This window comes from Penicillium argentinense (assembly GCF_028826775.1).
Source record: "Penicillium argentinense strain IBT 30761 chromosome Unknown utg000003l_segment0_segment0, whole genome shotgun sequence".
NCBI lineage: Eukaryota > Fungi > Ascomycota > Eurotiomycetes > Eurotiales > Aspergillaceae > Penicillium > Penicillium argentinense.
In genome coordinates this window covers 1,934,396-1,953,047 of record NW_026622662.1, presented here as the reverse complement: position 1 = coordinate 1,953,047, position 18,652 = coordinate 1,934,396, and the positions used below count along the sequence as shown (strand labels likewise).

General features: G+C 49.7%; 8 protein-coding genes across 8 annotated transcripts; 3 read left to right on the top strand and 5 right to left on the bottom strand.

Annotated features, from left to right (window-relative positions):
• Positions 1-170: 170 nt before the first annotated feature.
• Positions 171-1,360, bottom strand: N7532_002847 (amidohydrolase family protein; the record flags this gene model as incomplete). The annotated part of the gene is made up of 3 exons (XM_056615341.1): positions 171-326; positions 413-1,206; positions 1,261-1,360. The coding sequence occupies 3 exons, from the start codon at positions 1,358-1,360 to the stop codon at positions 171-173; spliced, it is 1,050 nt and encodes a 349-aa protein (XP_056478313.1).
• A 1,365-nt stretch (positions 1,361-2,725) lies between these two features.
• On the bottom strand, positions 2,726-3,322 carry cyp1 (putative peptidyl prolyl cis-trans isomerase (CypC); the record flags this gene model as incomplete). Its single annotated transcript, XM_056615340.1, has 3 exons — positions 2,726-3,136; positions 3,198-3,239; positions 3,290-3,322. 3 exons carry the CDS (start codon positions 3,320-3,322, stop codon positions 2,726-2,728), a joined length of 486 nt encoding a protein of 161 aa, XP_056478312.1.
• A 268-nt stretch (positions 3,323-3,590) lies between these two features.
• Positions 3,591-5,507, top strand: N7532_002845 (aspartic endopeptidase; the record flags this gene model as incomplete). The annotated part of the gene is made up of 1 exon (XM_056615339.1): positions 3,591-5,507. One exon carries the CDS (start codon positions 3,591-3,593, stop codon positions 5,505-5,507), a length of 1,917 nt encoding a protein of 638 aa, XP_056478311.1.
• Positions 5,508-5,762: 255 nt separating this feature from the next.
• N7532_002844 (3' exoribonuclease family protein) lies at positions 5,763-6,971 on the bottom strand (the record flags this gene model as incomplete). Its single annotated transcript, XM_056615338.1, has 1 exon — positions 5,763-6,971. The coding sequence occupies one exon, from the start codon at positions 6,969-6,971 to the stop codon at positions 5,763-5,765; it is 1,209 nt and encodes a 402-aa protein (XP_056478310.1).
• Positions 6,972-7,957: 986 nt separating this feature from the next.
• On the bottom strand, positions 7,958-8,500 carry N7532_002843 (uncharacterized protein; the record flags this gene model as incomplete). The annotated part of the gene is made up of 1 exon (XM_056615337.1): positions 7,958-8,500. The coding sequence occupies one exon, from the start codon at positions 8,498-8,500 to the stop codon at positions 7,958-7,960; it is 543 nt and encodes a 180-aa protein (XP_056478309.1).
• Positions 8,501-11,056: 2,556 nt separating this feature from the next.
• Positions 11,057-12,898, bottom strand: N7532_002842 (GAG-pre-integrase domain-containing protein; the record flags this gene model as incomplete). The annotated part of the gene is made up of 1 exon (XM_056615336.1): positions 11,057-12,898. One exon carries the CDS (start codon positions 12,896-12,898, stop codon positions 11,057-11,059), a length of 1,842 nt encoding a protein of 613 aa, XP_056478308.1.
• A 411-nt stretch (positions 12,899-13,309) lies between these two features.
• N7532_002841 (uncharacterized protein) lies at positions 13,310-14,737 on the top strand (the record flags this gene model as incomplete). The annotated part of the gene is made up of 1 exon (XM_056615335.1): positions 13,310-14,737. The coding sequence occupies one exon, from the start codon at positions 13,310-13,312 to the stop codon at positions 14,735-14,737; it is 1,428 nt and encodes a 475-aa protein (XP_056478307.1).
• A 2,738-nt stretch (positions 14,738-17,475) lies between these two features.
• N7532_002840 (uncharacterized protein) lies at positions 17,476-18,346 on the top strand (the record flags this gene model as incomplete). The annotated part of the gene is made up of 4 exons (XM_056615334.1): positions 17,476-17,695; positions 17,757-17,950; positions 18,001-18,228; positions 18,281-18,346. 4 exons carry the CDS (start codon positions 17,476-17,478, stop codon positions 18,344-18,346), a joined length of 708 nt encoding a protein of 235 aa, XP_056478306.1.
• Between the last annotated feature and the right edge of the window lie 306 nt (positions 18,347-18,652).

Sequence of the window (18,652 nt, the reverse complement as noted above, 5' to 3'; positions counted from 1 at the left end):
AAACTAAAACAGGGCATAAATGTGGGCGAAAAAAAAGGAAAGTGAGCTTTGGTCGCGATACCCTGCCGTAGTCAGTGAGTGGCATATGTCTCAAATAAGAGACGGAAAAAATTCCAACAGCTGGAGAACCTATGCAGCCAGACAGTAGGGACTCGCAAAGGTAGCAAGGCTCACGGTCTCTCAGAAATATCTTGCCGCAGTCGTGGAATCAGAGATGCAGCGTTGCCATAATTGATTCTATCTCGTAAATCCCCGTCCATCTCATAGTTCTCCAGGCCCTCCAAGAAAGCAGGGTATGCCGTGATGGGGGCGTACGGAAAATCACTCTAAACCAAAAGTCATCAGCCAAGACGAAATTGAGTGGCTTTGTTAGACATCACTTACTCCATAGAATATGGTCATGAGGAAGCACCTTCAACGCCACATCAAGCACATGCGGCGCAGTGGAGAGAGCGAAATCATAATAGAAGCTTCTAAAATCCTCCATAATCCTGTCATGAGTAGTTCCCATGCGATACTGAGTCGCGAAATCAGGAGCCTTGCGCATTGGAGTGGCCACCCGGCTCACCAAGTATGGCAGTGTTCCACCGGCGTGCGACAAAATGACCTTGCAATTTGGATACTTCGACTTGGTACCTGACAACATCATATCCATCGCTGCCCGGGTAGTCTCGTGCGGGTAATCCAATGCAGGCTGTGGTAATTTCGGATTGACCATCGTTGTATCAACAGGATGAGTAGGGTGAACAAAGACAATGGCCTTTCGGCGGTCCAGTTCAGCCCAGATTGGCTCGAGGGAGGCGTCGCCGAGATATGTATGATTGTCACCGTAGCGAGTGAATATAGTGACTCCATCGGCATGCAATGTATCAAGGCTGTATGCGATTTTTGAAAGAGCTGCGTCTATGTTCAAGATGTCGGGTAAGGAGGCGAAGAAGCCGAAGTTCGCAGGATTTTTGTCGCGCAGCTCAGCGGCATAGTCGTTCAATTTGCGCGCAAGTTGAATGATTCTTGGCCCTTGAGGATACAAGGACCGGGGGCTGTGACGGATAAAACGGCAGTCTTGACGCCCAGTCGTTTCATAATCAGTTTGCTTCTTCTGGGTGTCCAATATGGTGTGGGCCAGCCGCTGGGGTCTCCTGTGAGGGTATGAGTAACCGCAAGGAAGAGGATCAATTTCCTTCTTACCTCCTGCCTTTTTAACAGCTTTTGGTCACAGTCAGTTTTGTCTCGTCATGATCAAGTTTGAAGCATGCATACCTTCGGCATAGAATGATGGCACGAAGTGATGATGAGTATCGATTTTGTTGGTTGGTGGTGCATGAATCCACCCCAGGGCTTTATCTTCCAGCCAATCCATGGTTTTGTCCTTGATATCATTGAACGCACTCGACCTGACTGTCGAAACTACGCAGAAAAGCGCAAGGAAGACACATATATAGCCACGCATATTGATCAATCCAGGAGTTCCGGGTCTAAATCAATTTTTCGGAAAGAACCCGGATCAAATTGCTGAAGAGGACCAGACAGAAGTAGTGCAGAGAGAATAAAAACTGGAAAGGGGTCGAAGAATATGGCCGACGTCATGGGAACACTACAGCATAGAGGAACTCTCAAACATCAGCCAAGCTCGAACAAATTGATACCTTAGAGGCTCGTTCTTTCCGTGTGGATCGGGGGAGAATGCGGGGTAACTTTGATTTTCTTAGAGGACGAACCCTATAGTAGTAGATCTCAACATTGTAACCGGGATTGTTCCGGTGTCCTGAAATTGAACACTTCGATAAATGGGGAAATAATGTTTCCGGGTTGACATTGGCCACGACCCTGGGGAAATACCGATCAGAAGAAGGAGTGAGCTCTCAAGCACCTACACTACTTGTGGGATTCATCTTCGACTGGAACAGATCACGGGAGATATGATTTCATAGTGCATCTCAGGAAACACAAGCGGGTGCGTTCCGGTCCGTTCGGGAGGTACCCGGGTAATCAATAGCACAGCCTTGCACAAAATGGATATGCAGTCGTAGCATATTATCAGGCCCTCGATGTTGTATTCGAAGGCAGCAGCATCAATAACACGATTAGATCTTTGGACTGGGTTAGGACACTCCAAGATGCCGTATCCACAGTTCCTGGATCAACACTAGACTGGAGGGTCACATGACATGATTACTCACCGCATCCACCATAAATTAAATTTTGCATCGCTCATCGGCGTTCTTTTCTCCACGCCACTCCCAGTGCTTGCACAACCCGGCTGTCATTATATGACAATCCTGGGTTTCTTAACGTAGGCCTTCACTGGTCGACGTTGTGGGAATGGTAGATCAGAATTCACTCTGTATCTGCTGCTCTAGATGGTGACATCTGATAGAAGCGGTTCGTTTTGTAGTGATACATTCATTCCTCTATTATCGCATTGGTGGATATCTTGCTAGGTTTCGCTCCAGTCCGATGTATTTCGTACACTGTAGTAATGGGCGCGAACCCGGATTCATGCTTACGCTTCATGCTTCAGGATTGAGGGTATGAGCGAAGCTGCTGCAACCCAAGCCCAATCTGCGCCGGGTGCGCTGAGGGGTTCACCGCCACAGTGTGAGAGACGATGCGGAGTGTGCATCCTTTTAGGGCCATGATTGATGCACGCGTCAATCGCAGAAACCATGTAGAAGAGAAGCCAAAAGTGTGCAGGACTTCGTCCTGCCGACGACTTCTGGCTGCTTCACTCCTCCGTTTCCTCCACCACCTTCGCCCGAATAATCTTCACAACGTCCACTGGCCGGTCCTCGGCGTTGGTCTTGACCAACCCCATCTTCTGGATCACACGCATTCCACTCTTAACCCGACCGAAGATCGTGTGCTTGCCATCCAGCCACGGTGTAGGCGCGAGGGTGATGAAGAACTGGCTTCCGTTGGTATTCGGACCACTGTTGGCCATGCTCAGAACGCCAGCGCCGGTGTGCTTCAGATCATCGCGAATCTCGTCTTCGAACTTCTCGCCATAGATCGAGCTTCCTCCTCGGCCAGTTCCAGCGGGATCACCAGTCTGGACCATGAAGTTGGGGATGATACGGTGGAAAACGACGTCGTTGTAATATCCCCTCTGGGCAAGCGTAGCGAAGTTTTTGCAGGCCTATGGAAGGGAGAGTTAATACAGGGCCAGCTGGCTCTGTTGGCGGAGGTGCTGTACTGACCTTAGGCGCATGGGTGTTGTAAAGCTCGACGGTGAACGAGCCCTGTGAGAATTAGCTGCTGTTCACTGTACAGAGTGCACGGAAAAGCTTACCATAGAGGTATCGAATGCCACTTCGGTCGCCATAGTGAAGTCTGGGGTATGCGCAGTGCTTGAATGTGGATTGCGTCGTTGACTTGTTAGAGGAAAAGAGGAAGGCGGGAGACTGCGCGCGGCGGAGCTTGGCGGTAGCTTACAGAACCCGCCAAACGGTTGTGTTGATTGACCACCTTTCACGTCCCACCTTCCATCCTCTGCCCACCATGGACTGAATTTCGCTCCCTTGTTTACGATCCCGGACACCAAACCGCTTCTTTCTTTCTCAATACAGCCATCACTGGCGTAACGAGGAACCATGTCGGAGGTTCAGGATATCAGTCCCGTCGCGGAGCTACTAGGACACGCCCTCTATCATTACGAGCGCATGAGGCCGCTTCTTCCCACCTACGGCCACTTGCTCGTTGCCTCTCTTTTCCCGATATGGATTGGTGCACACGCCTCTCTGGCAAGACCTACTTCAGCAGCGAAACCGCCGAAAAAGAAAGATGGAGGCAAGGAAGATGACACCGCCGATGAAGACGATGAGGACCATAAAAACAAGCCCAAGCTGGAGGGGTTGGAAGCTAAGGATGCCTTGATGTTTCCCTTGACAGCCGGTATTACCCTGTGTGGCTTGTACCTGGTGATCAAGTGGTTAGGCGATGCTGCCATTCTCAACAAGATCTTGGGTTACTACTTCTCCCTGATGGGAGTGTTCTTCGCAGTTGCATTCCTGAAGGATTTCCTGTTGATCGTGCGATCTTTTATCTTTCCCCGATACTACCGCTCTGGAGGAAAGCTTTGGCGAGCGAACCAAGCCGAGCGCGTTTTCCGAGCCGACGACGAAGTCCGGCATTCACCACTTCCTGGCCTCTTCGGTAGAATTCCGATGCCGGCAGGCATTCGTGTCCTTCTATGGTCTTCGCGAAATGCGGCCTACCAGCGGCTCAAACTGCGCGTCCTTGTGCGGGGCATTATCGATGGCAAAGGCCTTGTGGGCCTTCTCGATCTCCTCAGTGGGATCGTTGGTATAGGTACTGTGGGATACTTCGCCTTTGTCACGAAGCCATGGTGGCTCACCAACTTCTTTGGATTCAGCTTCAGTTACGGTGCAGTACAATTCATGTCTCCGGTCAGCTTCTGGGTAGGAAGCTGCATTCTGGGATCGTTGTTTTTCTATGATATCTATTTTGTCTTCTTCACGCCCATCATGGTCACAGTCGCAACGAAGCTGGACGTGCCGATCAAGCTCTTGTTTCCGCGACCAGCTGGCCCGAAAGATGACCCTGGTGTTCAAGCACTGGCGATGCTGGGTCTCGGCGACATTGTCGTTCCGGGAATGATGGTGGCGCTCGCATTGCGCTTTGACCTGTTTCTCTACTACCAACGAAAGGGTCAGCAGAAGGCACATGCTGAAGGAACTGAGTCAATTGTCAAGCCGGAGTATCAGCCCGCGACTGGTTTCTGGGGTGAACGGTTTTGGGCACCGACTATCACGCCTCGCGAGCCCGAATTCCAGCCTCCTTATTACGATGCTCGGTCTTTCCCCAAGACATACTTCACGGCTGGTATCATAGGGTACGTGCTTGGAATGATCAGTACTTTGCTGGCCATGCAGTACTCTGATCATGCCCAGCCAGCACTACTCTATCTGGTCCCCGGTGTCTTGATTTCCCTTTGGGGCACTGCATTTTTGAAAGGTGACCTCCGTGCCATGTCAGATTTCTCAGACGCAGACGAGGATGAGGATGAGGATGAGGGCAAGGACGAGTCGAAGGAAGGGGGGGAGTCGGCCAAGAAAGCCGATGAGAAGAACAAGAATGAATCGACCCATGAACACAAGGGTTTGTTCATGCGTATCCTCTCTGGGGATTTCAATGTTTTCAAAGATGCACCTAAAGATTCGTCGTCAAAGGGGGATTCTAAGGAAGAGACAGAAGAGGCGGCGGAGGACTCTGGAAGGGCTGCTGCGAGCGACGATTTCAAGCAAACCGACTCCAAGAAAAGCCAAAGCGAAAACAAGAAGAGCAAAAAGAAAAAGAAGGAAGATTCGGACCTGGTATTGTTTTCCATCTCCTTCCCACGCAAGTCCAAGAGCAAGAAGCAGGAAAGCTTTAATGACAAATCCTCCGAGGATGAAGTGGTGTTCATTCCTGGGGTTGGCGAATGGGGCGAGGAACCACCAATGAAAAGACGCCGGGGAACGCCCCGAAAGCAGTCCACGAGTTCTTGAAGTATCAACCTTCCTTTCTTAGTGGAAGCGTACGAACTCGTGTGATCTTGAGCCGCTGATGAGAAGTTGGCAAGAACTCACTGGAAGGAGTCTATTGCATTAGCCACTGGCACTATTAGGGAAAGTGTGCGAACATGAATTATATTGTAACGAAGCGAAACATTTTACTGTATTAGTTTTGGAATCGATTCTGATTCTTGAGGAATATCAAACAAGTGGTATCATATTCTCGTACAGCGTAGGATACGGTCCCTATTAACATTGATCCATAATCTGCTTCATCTCGTCCCATCTCCGAGCAGAGATATCCACTAACTGCCGGAGGTCCTCAGTGTCGACCGTCCAGCCACCGTGCTTTTCCATGCTAACAATGACCGTCTTGCCGTTCTGCTCCTTGTCAACAATAATACAAGCTCGCTCCTGACTCAAGCCCTCTTCATAGCCGTCCGGATCTGCGAGTATCCACTTCTGCACTGTGCCCTTCTTCTCTTCAGCCTTGAGCTTCTCGCCATCTGGAATGACAACTGCACGCCATCCCGCCGCAGCATCGGCCTCGAAGACACCGAATGAGCTGGGAATAGGAAGTCCCCGCAAAGAGAGCTTGCGGGACTCGGCGATGCTGTCAGAGCAGAGAATGGTCTCATTATCGACATCCCACCAAGCCTTGGGCAACTTCGTATCACGTAGAGCAGTCAACACAGACATCCAAGCTGCATCGAATGGGTTTCCGGCGAGGGAGATGATCATGATGTCGATGTAAAGAACCCAGAAGGCCTTGATCTCCGCAGGCTTACTTTCAGCCTCATCCGCATCCACGTCCATGTGCTCTTCATCATTATGCCTTTCCAACTCCTCCGGGCCCAGGTTCGGCGGTTGATACCAGACCCGCAAGTCTTCCGCCCGGACCAGGCGCGTGCTGTGCAGAAGAGAGAGAATTTTATGGGAAAGCGCCTGAGTAAGCGCGGCGGGCGGAGCACCAGGAAGAAAGCCAGGTGCACAGCCAGTGCTCAACGAAAGATTCGGGACAAGCAAATTCAGGTCTTCGATATGGGCCCGGTCTTCCTCCACCTCGGCTTCCGTCTCTTCATGATCCCCGCTCTGTCCACTGAGTTTAATCGAGTCCGCCAGGCGTCGACGCTTGTTGGCATTCGAAGACTGCGAAACACTCCACGAGGGGATATCTTCTGTGTGTAGAAGCTCGGCCCGCACACCGCAGACGGCGGTCGTATCGCCGAGACGCACCATGCCACTGCCATTGGTATGGGTCAACGAGCCTGAGTTTGCAGATGTGACTCGAAATTGCGAGGGGGCGCGGCCATTGGCGCGAGCTGAAGGCTGGTTGCTTGCGACTGGAGGAGAAAGGTGGGCAAGTAGGTAGGCGTGAGGCTGGAGCCGGGCGAACTGCGGAGGAGGAAGTGAGAGCGATTGTGGAGCTGCAGGTGCAACTGTCGCAGCGGAAACCATGCTTGAGAGCTTCGAGAGTTCGAACGGTGTCTATCAAGTGCGAATTCGGAGATCGGCAGCGACGAAAAAGCGAGCGGCGGCGGCAGAATAATGCTAACTATCGGGGGCGGTGTACGTTGACGCCTGAGGCATAAATTACCATCTGAGTTGAGGTGATTAGGATGAATAGATTTGGAAGCCATCAGATGCTAATTTCATCTGAATTTTAGCCGTTTGGAGGGACGTCAATTTGCAAGACTTTTGAGAGCCTATTAAGCCAACTAATATTGTGGTTTTTGACTTTGAAGATCATGTATGGTGGGAAGCAAAACCAGCCGCACTAACTAGTTAACTAGTCAATTGACTCAGTAACAGTCACCCATTCACGATTTCAGGCTGTATAATTACCCGACGACCATGATACTCAGCTTGAGTAAACACCTTTGATGCTGATATAAGGCATATCGCAAAACCAGTCTCATTAAAGTTGCAGATATCATCTGAGCAGATGCCGTTCTCATTGATGACAGATTGAACAGTTTTAAACTATTCATGTCTTGGTGAAGACGTCTTTCTCTCGGCAACATCCCAAATCGTAGCTGCCACTTAAGCGCGCTCACTTCTTTATCATTCAACATATTGGTGGGAAGTCTATAAGCTTTATGTCTGGCCTGCGAGGATTTCGCCCATAATTATATTGTTGAACGCATTAACCCTCCCCTACAACCTCCCCGGCATGACATCTCTAGCAAATATATTGAAATATACTGAAATATGGTTTGAACTTGAATTGATAGCTTTGCTGTTTCCGGGTCGCTATGGCCCAGGAAGGTCAGCTCCACACGGTGTCCGGATTGAAGCAGTAGAGTATGTGCTCCTCGCTTGGCCGGTTGGTTAGGATTGCCGGGGCAGGAGCCGGACGCGCTCCGGTAGTGTCGTGTGGGAGTGGCTGCACTACCCAGCCCTGCAACGGCACTGGCAGGTGGTTTGTGCTGGCAAGTTTTCGCTCATCGACACATCGCGCCGATGAGCTCTGAGAAATTTGGGAACTCCTTCCGTGCTGTAGCGACGATCTCCGCTGTGGAGCGGCTCCTTCGTGCTGCGTATCTCTCTGCAATCACGCGGAACGCCTCGTTCTGTTGCGTCTCACGCCCTGGATTGTCAAATGCCTCGGCTGGGCCCGAACCGTTTGCGAACAGCCACAGCAGATCACCGAGATCCTGAGCTATCACACCGAGCTCACCTTCTGAACCGATAAAGACGACGGGCTGCCTGGTGACCGTCGCGTCTGGTCGAACCAGCCAGAAACCGGCATAGTCGCCTGCCGCGGTCGAGCCGAAGAAACGGAATTGCCTGCCATCGACTTCGTCGTTACCGGTCCACAGGCGAAACCACGACGCAGTCTCCTCTGGCGCCTCGAAGTGTTCGTAGGGCTCGAAGTCGCAACCGCAAGACTCGTCGGTCTCGTCGTCCCACTCCCGATTGAAGCCGATCTTGGCCACCTCGGCCAACACAGCCGGCAGAGCCAAGTCTTCAGGGGCCTTTTCCATTGTCACTCTAGCAGGTTGATCAAGCACACACCTCGTCACAGCTGTATAGTGAGATTCTTCGCGGGTAAACCTATCGTCGGGGCTTTAGTCGCAACCCAGGGTGTAGTGGATATATGCTTCAACCAATGGAATCGCAAAAAGAGTCTGAATTGCTATATAGCCCCTATACGGCAATTTATGGGGGCAAGCTAACTAAGACAAAACAATCGGCAATTTAGATAATCCACCTCCGAGCTATGGATTCCAACGCACCCCTTCAGCTCTTCCCATTGCAGAGAGAGCTATACGGCCTGGAATCCTTCATTTCTAGCCCTCCCTTCGATTAACCTCAGTCTCAACTTTAGGCTAGTCGATCATGTGACTAATATCGGTCATCCCGAGCAATTTGACGAAGTGCTTATGCTTCTGACGAGGAAGTAACTTGGTGAGTCCATCTGCAACCATCTGGCCTGTTGGCACCCATTTTACCTTGATTCGACCTTCTCTGACCTCCTGCCTTAGCCAGTGTCCATGAATATCGACATGTCGAAGCTTCGTGTCGATTCTAGCTTGTTCTGAGGTCAATAGCTCAACTGTCTGCTTGTTGTCACATCGAATTGATATCGTACGATCGGGGGCGAACTGGATCCTGCAGATAAACCGCTGCCACCCCTGGAGAGAGCGTGCTGCGTCTGACAAACCAAGTAGCTCTGCTTCAGTGGTAGATGTGGTAACTGTGGGCTGCTTTGAAGCCTTCCAATCTACTGGTCCTCCGTACACCTGGCATATATAGCCTGCTGAGCTCCTTCAGGATTATCCCCGTATGACGCATCGCTGGCGAATTCGATGGACTCCATACCGCTTCCTGTGCCGTACTCTAGCGCTCTGAAACGAGTCGTGTATAGATAGCAGATTACTCGGTCAATCGCATGTTGGTGCTGTGGACCAGGATTTGTGAGGAATTGAGCAATTTAGTCGTCGCTTTGTCTGCGTCTGGTCTCGTAATGATGGTGGGATATTGCGCTGAGCCAACCTTCTGCTGGTAGATCTTGATCTCTCCCGCTGAAGCCATTCCTTCGTACGGCTTCAAATCCTCAATAGGTAGTGGCGTAAGGACAGGTGCGATGTGTAAGGTGGTATCTCATAGCAATAGTGCTAATATATGTATCTTGGCATAGCCATAGCTTATGCCGTTGTCTGTCTCGCAGTATTCGAATATTAAGAAACCATTCTGCTTCACCATGGTCCGTAAGCTCCCAGTGTGCTTCAAGGTCTCTCTCAAGCTGCTTTGCTTGATCTCGTACACTTGGATGGCTGGCTATAAGGATATCGTCCACGTAAAAGACGACAATGATGCCTCTCTTCACGAATACGCAAGGGTCTTCTGGAACGACTTGGAGGCCAAGCTTTGTGAGCACCATCGATGCCTCCTGTTGCCATAGCTTCGGTGAGACCCGTAAGCCATACAATGCACGATTGAGCTTCCAACACTTCCGTGGCTGTCGAAGCCTTCTGGCATCCGTGTATAGATCTCCTTCAATAACTTGCTGTTGGGCGCTAACAGCATCTCGCTGTCGGAGATCAAGATCAAATGCGGCCACTAAGGCAAAGATCATCCTGGCTGTACGGGCAGCTAATGTAGCTGCTCTCTTCTCTTCGGAACTGATCGTCTCAAGATCTCCACGAACACAAATTCGAGCTTTTAGCTTCACAAGATAGCCATCCTGATCGAATTTATACGCAAAAACCCAACGCAAGGGTAGCACTTGCTTCGACATGTCCTTTGGTCTATCCATAACCGTGAACGTTGACTTTTCTGTTAGCGTACGAATCTCCTTCGCACATGCTTGCATGAAGCCTTCTGCGTATGGATGCTTTAGCATCTCCTTCCAGTTTCCCGGTGGTGATGGCAAGTCATCTCGATGACGTCGTATCGGATTTTCTGTATAAGGCAGCTGCAAATGCCTTCAGCAGCTCAGGGGTTCTTCGGCTTCAGTAGTGGCATGAGCCACATATTCTCGATCCTCCCTAGCTTTTCGTTTCCTGCTGCCGCTAATCACATTCGATGTATCGATGCCATCATCTCTGCGGCGTGGAGCTCGTAGCTCCTGCTGAAGCTGTTGTTCACTGTCTGAGAGTTGCACCTGTTCTTCCTCGACCTGGAGACCTGGCGGCTGCTCCTGATCGTCATCCAGCTACTGTGCCAGCTGTTCAGGCTGGTCCTCCGCCCCCTGAGCAGCGGCAGGGCTCAAATCTGTTTCTTGTGACATATCCTGCGGCACGTCCTGTGGAGTTTCGTAGGGTGGAGTAGGTGGTGATGCAGATTCACCACGTATACACCGACGAATTCGAGTCTAAAGACTGGTGATTCGACGACAAAGGTAGAGGGACTCGGTACAGCGGAACTTCGAGGTGTGGACCCTTCAACGGGCAAGGAGAAAGCTATTACGCTGAGTAACGCCCTATATTCACCGGGATTTCATACCAACCTTGTGTCGTACGGAGCGTTAAAGAAGAAAGGTGGACGCTGGGACGAGGATGGAGATTGCATTCGTGACCCTAATGACACACCAGTTGTCAGCCTGAAACCACTGGCTTCGTTGAACCTATGGGCATTTGATATACCCCAAACAGCAGGTCATGCCCATACCGTCCGAATGTCTGTCCAGTAGGACGCCTTGAGATCTGTCTTGGTGCATGAGATAGCTTGCAGACCTCACAAATGCTCGTTTCTGTCGACACTGAGTCTGTCGGTTGACTCGATACTGATAGGTCGCCTTTGATCTTAATGTCATCAACCATATCTGCTGCTTTCTGTACGACCCGTGGTGAAACATGCCCAAGTCTTCTATGCCATATCTCTGCAGAGGCCTCTGCCACAATTGGCTGTTCAGACCTTCGTACTGCATAGGCATGACCTGCTGTTTGGGGTATATCAAATGCCCATAGGTTCAACGAAGCCAGTGGTTTCAGGCTGACAACTGGTGTGTCATTAGGGTCACGAATGCAATCTCCATCCTCGTCCCAGCGTCCACCTTTCTTCTTTAACGCTCCGTACGACACAAGGTTGGTATGAAATCCCGGTGAATATAGGGCGTTACTCAGCGTAATAGCTTTCTCCTTGCCCGTTGAAGGGTCCACACCTCGAAGTTCCGCTGTACCGAGTCCCTCTACCTTTGTCGTCAAGTCACCAGTCTTTAGACTCGAATTCGTCGGTGTATACGTGGTGAATCTGCTTCGGTCATTGCAAACATGCATCGACGAGGCATTATCGAGGATCCATCGAGATCTCAGATCCTGGAAGTTCTCTGGTGCACTGTTTATTGCAGCAAGGTCTGTTGACGTGAAGAAGGAGATCCGTGAGGGCAGAACGCTGTTGGCCACCTCTGGCTTTTCTTCCTTATGCTGCCTCTCATTATACTCCTTAACTTTCATATCAATCCAATTCTTCCATTGCGGGTCATCCTTAAGGGCCTTATCCACTCTCTGTTTCTTTGCTTTCTGTACTGTCCAACCCTGAGGGCGTACAGCGTCATTAATCATGTAGCAAAGCCAGAGTTTATGCCCTCGATTTCCACAAGGACACCAGCGCTTAGGGATCGGTGGTTTGCTTCCTTGTTTCGGTGATGGCTTCTGCTGCTGAGGCTGATCTGAATCTGTTTCTGCCTCCTCGAAGTCTTGGAATGTTGAAAACGAAGCTTTTGAGATCGTACTAGCTTGTTTTTGAGGCATCATCTTCTGATAGAACCCTCGGAAGTTCTCAATCAGGTCTCGAGTCTCCCAATCCTCATGATTCATGATGATAGACTCGTACTTCGCTTGCCACCAGGTAGGCAAGATGTCTTTCACTGCACGAAGGAAAACCTTATTCGCACTCTTAACCCCAGGCAAATCTAATCTAACCGCTTGTACCCTTAGGGTATTCCAGTCGGCTAGCCAGCGATTGATATCAACACCTTTCCTTGGAGGAGATGATGAGAACCGCTTCCACTGGGCACGAATATCTTCCACGTACGCATTCGATCGGGCAAATCGAGTCTCGAGATACACTAATCGCTCATACGGAGTCTCATAATCAAGCAGGAAGGCATGATGGATAGGATCGAGGTTGGCAATGATCCACTCATTCACAGCATCTAGCCCTTTTGTCTGCTGTTCCCACTCCGCTAGATCAAGCTTATAGATATCAAGCCGATCTCTCCATTCGCGCTTGGCATTCTCACTCCCGCCCTCTGGATATTGAGGTCTCCTCGGCTTGCGCATAGGCTGCTCGAGTTCATCCTCCTCAATCTGTGGGTTTACGAGGTCCCACACCATCTTCTGGCGAGCGAAAAGCTTCACTCTTGCAAACCAGTTTCTCCATTGAGGAGAATCCTTCAATTTATCGCCCTTCATGGCGGAGACCACATTCGACTCCATCCTTTTTATAGGTCCGCTTCGTTTTAGGGGACGGCTGCTTCTTGTTGTTGTCGTTGTTGCTCAGGGGTAATCGTCTAAACACTCGCTACCACAAGCCTATGTGTATAGCTTCAAAATTGACGAATCCGACGGCGAACCGGGCTCATAACTGTCGCAACCCAGGGTGTAGTGGATATATGCTTCAACCAATGGAATCGCAAAAAGAGTCTGAATTGCTGCATAGCCCATATCCGGCAATTTATGGGGGAAGCTGACTAATACAAAACAATCGGCAATTTAGATAATCCACCTCCGAGCTATGGATTCCAACAGTTCAGTGCTCACCCCCTTTTAAGAGCGCCGCGTCGTCCTCTTCAATCGTCAAGCATCGGCATATTCGCGTTCTTGTCCGTCCAAACCACAGTTTCAGGGATGCTGACTCGCATGTGCTTCGACAATGTGGCGTGGGAACGGAGTGAGGCCATCCAGGACGCTTGGGTATACGAATTGTTCAAGGAAGAGACTTTGATGGCTATTGGTAAATTTATCCTGAAACATCGAAGAGGAGTGCCAGTTGAACTGTGTGATCCAAAAGCCGGGGCATTCAATGTGTCCTTCAGAATGAAGTTTGAGGACGGAGGCTCTGCAATCATTCGATTTCCCAAACCCGGTGCTACGATGTTTCCCGAAGAGAAGGTGCGCAGTGAAGTCGATATAATTAGGTATATTCACCAGCATACGACGATTCCAGTGCCATTTGTCCTGCACTGGGGGACCAAAGAGGAAAACCCTCTCGGCCTTGGTCCATTTATCATCATGGAATACATTGACCATGTGATGGACCTGAGCGACGTCCTTAACACTCCTGGATTTGCGATTAAGGATCGTCCGATTCTCGACCCAAACATCGATGACGCCAAGCTTGAACTGCTATACGGACAGTTTGCGGATATTTTGCTTCAGTTGTCCACGCTACGGCTGCCTAGGATAGGATCATTGGTCCAGATTGACGATTTCACGTGGGAGGTGGCTCAAAGACCACTATCCTATAACGCGAATGAGCTCGTCTGTCTAGGGACTCTACCGCGCTCGAAGTTGCCAAGGGCGAACGAAATCTTTCAATCAGCGTCATCCTACTTCAATACACTGGCAGATCTCCACCTTGAGCATCTCATACACCAACAGAACGATGCCGTCGACTCCGCGGATGACTGTCGACGAAGGTATATTGCAAGATTATTGTTCCGCAAGCTCGCTAGGGAGGGTCGATTCACGACTTCTTCCACGAATCTCGGGCCATTTAACATCTGGTGTGACGATCTTCGGCCCTCTAATGTCTTGATCAACAAACATCTTCAAATTGTAGGGGTTGTGGACTGGGAATTCACTTATGCTGCACCAGTGGAGTTCTCTTACGCCCCACCGTGGTGGCTGCTTCTTGAGCAACCAGAGTATTGGCCGGATGGGATGGAAGCGTGGACGACGGTGTATGAGGCACGCCTTCAGACGTTCTTGAAGGTGCTACGCGAACAGGAGGACGTGGCCATAGACGGTGGCAGGCTGAAAGATGAACAAAGGCTTTCAAGGCCAATGCAACGAAGCTGGGAGAGCGGTGATTTTTGGGTCACATATGCGGCGAGGAAAAGCTTCGCATTCGATGCTGTGTTCTGGAAAAAGCTTGATCGCCGATTCTTTGGACCCGGAACGAGCACCGAAGACGACCGTTGGAAAGAACGGATAGACCTTCTTACCGAAGACGAAAGAGCAAGCATCGAAAAGGTAGTCGAGGAGAAACTGGAAGGGACGAGAACAAGGGTTTTATCCTGGGAGCCTGATGAGGTGGATGTGAAGATCTTGTGAAGCTGTACTTTTAACGACTTCAAGTGTGCTCCCACTCCAAGGTGGAGAAAGGAGGATCATCGTCAAGAACAGGAGAAACTCAGGAACTGGGCGAGATGAGGGACCTAATCGGGACAGATGCCCTTGGGTGGGTTTCCGATGAGGATGAGCTTGAACGGGCCAGGGCTGTCATTCGGAGTATCAAGGATGGTTTGATGGAACATTCAAGCACTGAGATGGAGAGAACTGCGGTCCTTCTCCATTTCCCATTCGATGATGATGAAGAAAGTGCGTGATAGCTTTTCATAGCTCGCGGGACTAGATGGTCTTGCAGGATGGGGAGGTCAACAGGACCATGAATTTGGGTTTGTCCAAGATTGGTTTGAACACGAGGGCTGCGCATTCGATATTGATTGTTACGAAAGGACTAAAAAGGATTACGAGAATGAGGTAGAGAGTACAGTGCGCCATATCGAACATCAGCTTGGACATGGGGAGAACCCAAATGAAAGGTGTTGTCTCCGTATCGGAGTTTGACTGTGCCGAATTGACCCTGAGTCGGAAAAGTTTATATGCGGTTTCATGTCATGATTTTATCATCCTGGATGGCCCTGAAAGGGTGCATACAGACCCCGTCGCCTCGAAACTCAGTACTCTTTAGGGGCCATGTGGTGTTGGTGATATGATGTTGCTGATGTTGATCATGTCGAGCGTACCATCGGTAACGGTCATATCGCTGGAGACAATGACAACGGCACCTGGTGGTCATGTATCGCGCCGGTTAACTTAGGTGTATCGGACGCCCTACTACAATGTAGGAGGGAGATGTGAGAGACCCGATGTGGCTGGTCGACCAGAGAGAGCTTGACCCCAGAGCACGATGGAACAAGACTGAGGCTCTGCGGGGCTCAGGATTCGGTGGCTGACGTTAATTTGGTCGAATAGTGCACTTGCAATGCTGACGAAGTGCGGCCAGGAAAGTGATCTGTAATTTCCTCCCACGTTAACTTCTTTTCTTCTTTCAACTTCACTAGCAGGTGGTCGTCGTCGGGAGAATAAGGTCGGCGTTTACCTTTCCCGCAAGCTGGACGGCCCACAGCCACTGACCGCTTTAAAATCCTATCCTGTTTCCCGGGGCTATGGGAAAGCCTCTGCGCCGGGGCACGTGGTGTCGAGCGAACGTCGTCGGGCACGAGAGTGAAGAAAAAAGTGGGCTCTGATCCCTCAGTCTCAATGGTGAGAATTGCCCGCCTAGCAATATCTCGACTCTCGCGGTGATAGGCCGATGAATCAACGGAAGCGTGGTGAGGACGGTATGAAGCGGCCGTGCTTGTGAGATCACGATTCTCGCCTAAGCATTGGTAGTCCTCAATAGAGGATTCTGTGTCCACCACGTCACTTCAGAAGATCCTTTGGTCACTGAAAATTTGCCTCGGAGGTTTGGTGCGAAGGCATAGGGAAAAAAACAGCTATTAATATTCTTTATAAATGACAGCGAGCAGGAGTGTGGTGGTTCGCGGGTAGCATCCTCAACAATCAAAAGATGACTATTTGACTCCGATAGCCAATAATCCCTATATCAGCTTGCCTTCCCCTGCGATTACTCTTGCGAGTCTCGAAGACATTGAATCAATCAATTTGTTGGCGCAACGCATTGGTATGCTTTCCACATCAGCAGTAATACCGAACTTCCAGTTATCGGTGCTTTCATAGGCACGCTTTTGTATGCTTTTTTTACAAAAACGAAAGAACATCTTGCCCAATATTAAGTTCTGGGGAATTGGGTGGCAGCCGGATAACTTCGGTATCATTCTCTGGTGACAATCTCAAGTATTAGCAGAGCTTTCGTGTATAGGAATTGGTCTATAAAGGCGATGCAAAGCAACGACCTAGAGCTGAGCCACAAGATCACAAGAATTCCACCTCCATTGCCTGGTAGTATTCGAGACATTTACTGCACCTCCTTCATCAGCATTCCCGCGCGGATGCGACAATCCCGATCACCATTTTGTAGAATGTCAATGGCAAATTGGTAGCACGTTCTTGACATCCGAACATCCCCCTTTCGATGATAAATCTCTGCAAGGATTTTTGAAGCGAATGCAAATGCTAACATGAATGGATCCCACCGGTATCTTCCGTTTTGTGACAGGTTATTTTGGGCTCGGTCTAGCAAATCGTTTGTTAGTTGAAAAGCCTTCACATCATCTCCGACATTGTAATAAGCCGCATAGGTAAAGGAATGGAGAATGGAGACCACTCTCTGGGAGAATTTCCCATGTATAGATTCAGATTCGGCGAAAAGCTTTTCATAGCCTGTCTGAATCTTTGCTTCAGCGAATCTGCTTGCATCCCATTCTTTGAGGTAATTAGACCACATTGATAGGACCACATTGATAGGACCACTGCATGTCTCCATCCGCCAAAGGTGGCTAGCGAATGTATGGATTTCAGATAGCCAGTCTTCAATGTCATTGGCAATTTCTCGCGTGGAGTTTCCTGCAACGTATGAAGCAGGCGTAGAAGCGGATGTGTGGGACTATGGTATATTGACAGCATCAATCGGAAGTCACGGAAGAATATTGTCAATATTTGTTGGTTCTCAGTAGTCTCGCATATTCGCAAGAAATATCACGAAATGCGCCAAAATTTGACCATGATTGACGGGTCAAATGAGGAAGCCGCTGACCGGAGCAAGTCAAAAATATGATTCAGTGTCCATCCAGCCTCTTTCATGTTAGATTCACGAATGAGCTGCCATGCTTCAAAGGCCTGCAACAACTTCTGGTCTTACTGGTATACTTCCGTTGCTGCCCCAGGTAGCCATTTCGGGCGCTATTGGATACTGCTACTACTCATATCTGAAGTGGGAAGTTCTCAGTATGGAAGAAGCTCAAGCAAAGCGACAGGCCTATATCAACGAGGTCACAGAGAATATCTCTGAATTTCAGGCTACGCTTGAAAACCTGTCCTCGGAGAGTATATCCATCGTTCGTGTATCCGAGTATGAGTTCTCATATAAATGGAACTGTGCTAACAGCTGCCTTGCAGGCTGAGATCGCCGAGATCCTCATAAAGTCCGTATGCCACTTGACTGAACTTCAAGTCCGCGTACAAGACTTCATCGAAGTATTGCTGCAGCTGTCGCGAGTTATCAGTAGAACTGTTCAAAACAGTGAACCTGCAATCAAAACGGCTGCCGAGAGCGAGCTTGCAAAGCCATCTATAGCACAGGTACTTGCTTTTCTTGTCATATGGATAATCGCAAGCTAACAATGTAAAAGGACTTCCGCGAAAACGCTTTCAAAATGAAAGCCAGCTTCAATTTTCTTCTCAGGGCAACTCAGATTTATGTCGCTATTTCCACGAAATTCATCACGCCGACAATTCGTAAATTTGGCGACCTGCGCTTGTATCAAGCCTGCAGCGACGCTGATATCAAGGAGAAAATGGAAGTTTTGAATCAACTCCGACTTGCAGCATGTGAGGGTACCGAAGATCTGGCTATCCGAGTATGTTTTTTTATTTATGGCCTTCAAATATTTCAACTAACTATTGTTCCAGATGCACGAGGAGCTCAAAAGAGATATTCATGAGATAGTTGCGAACTCCACTTTGTTGGATCATTAAGTCCACAGGCATGGCATTTCTGTACTGCAGCACAGTTTGGTAGGTCACCAACGAACATCTACTGTCAACGCTATCTTTTGATATCATGGGACTATCCATGAATCTCACTATCTGATCGTGCCATGTTTCCAGAGTACGACCAAAAGCAAACACTGCTATCGAAGCTCTCGCATCCTAGCTTACAAAAACATACCGCGATATCAATTTTGCACAAGGATTAGGAATCCAATTTTGTAGACTTGCATTCCAACTATGCAGACGTTGGCCGCTAGCCGATGGAAGATATTCCCTTAGAATGCTTTCCCC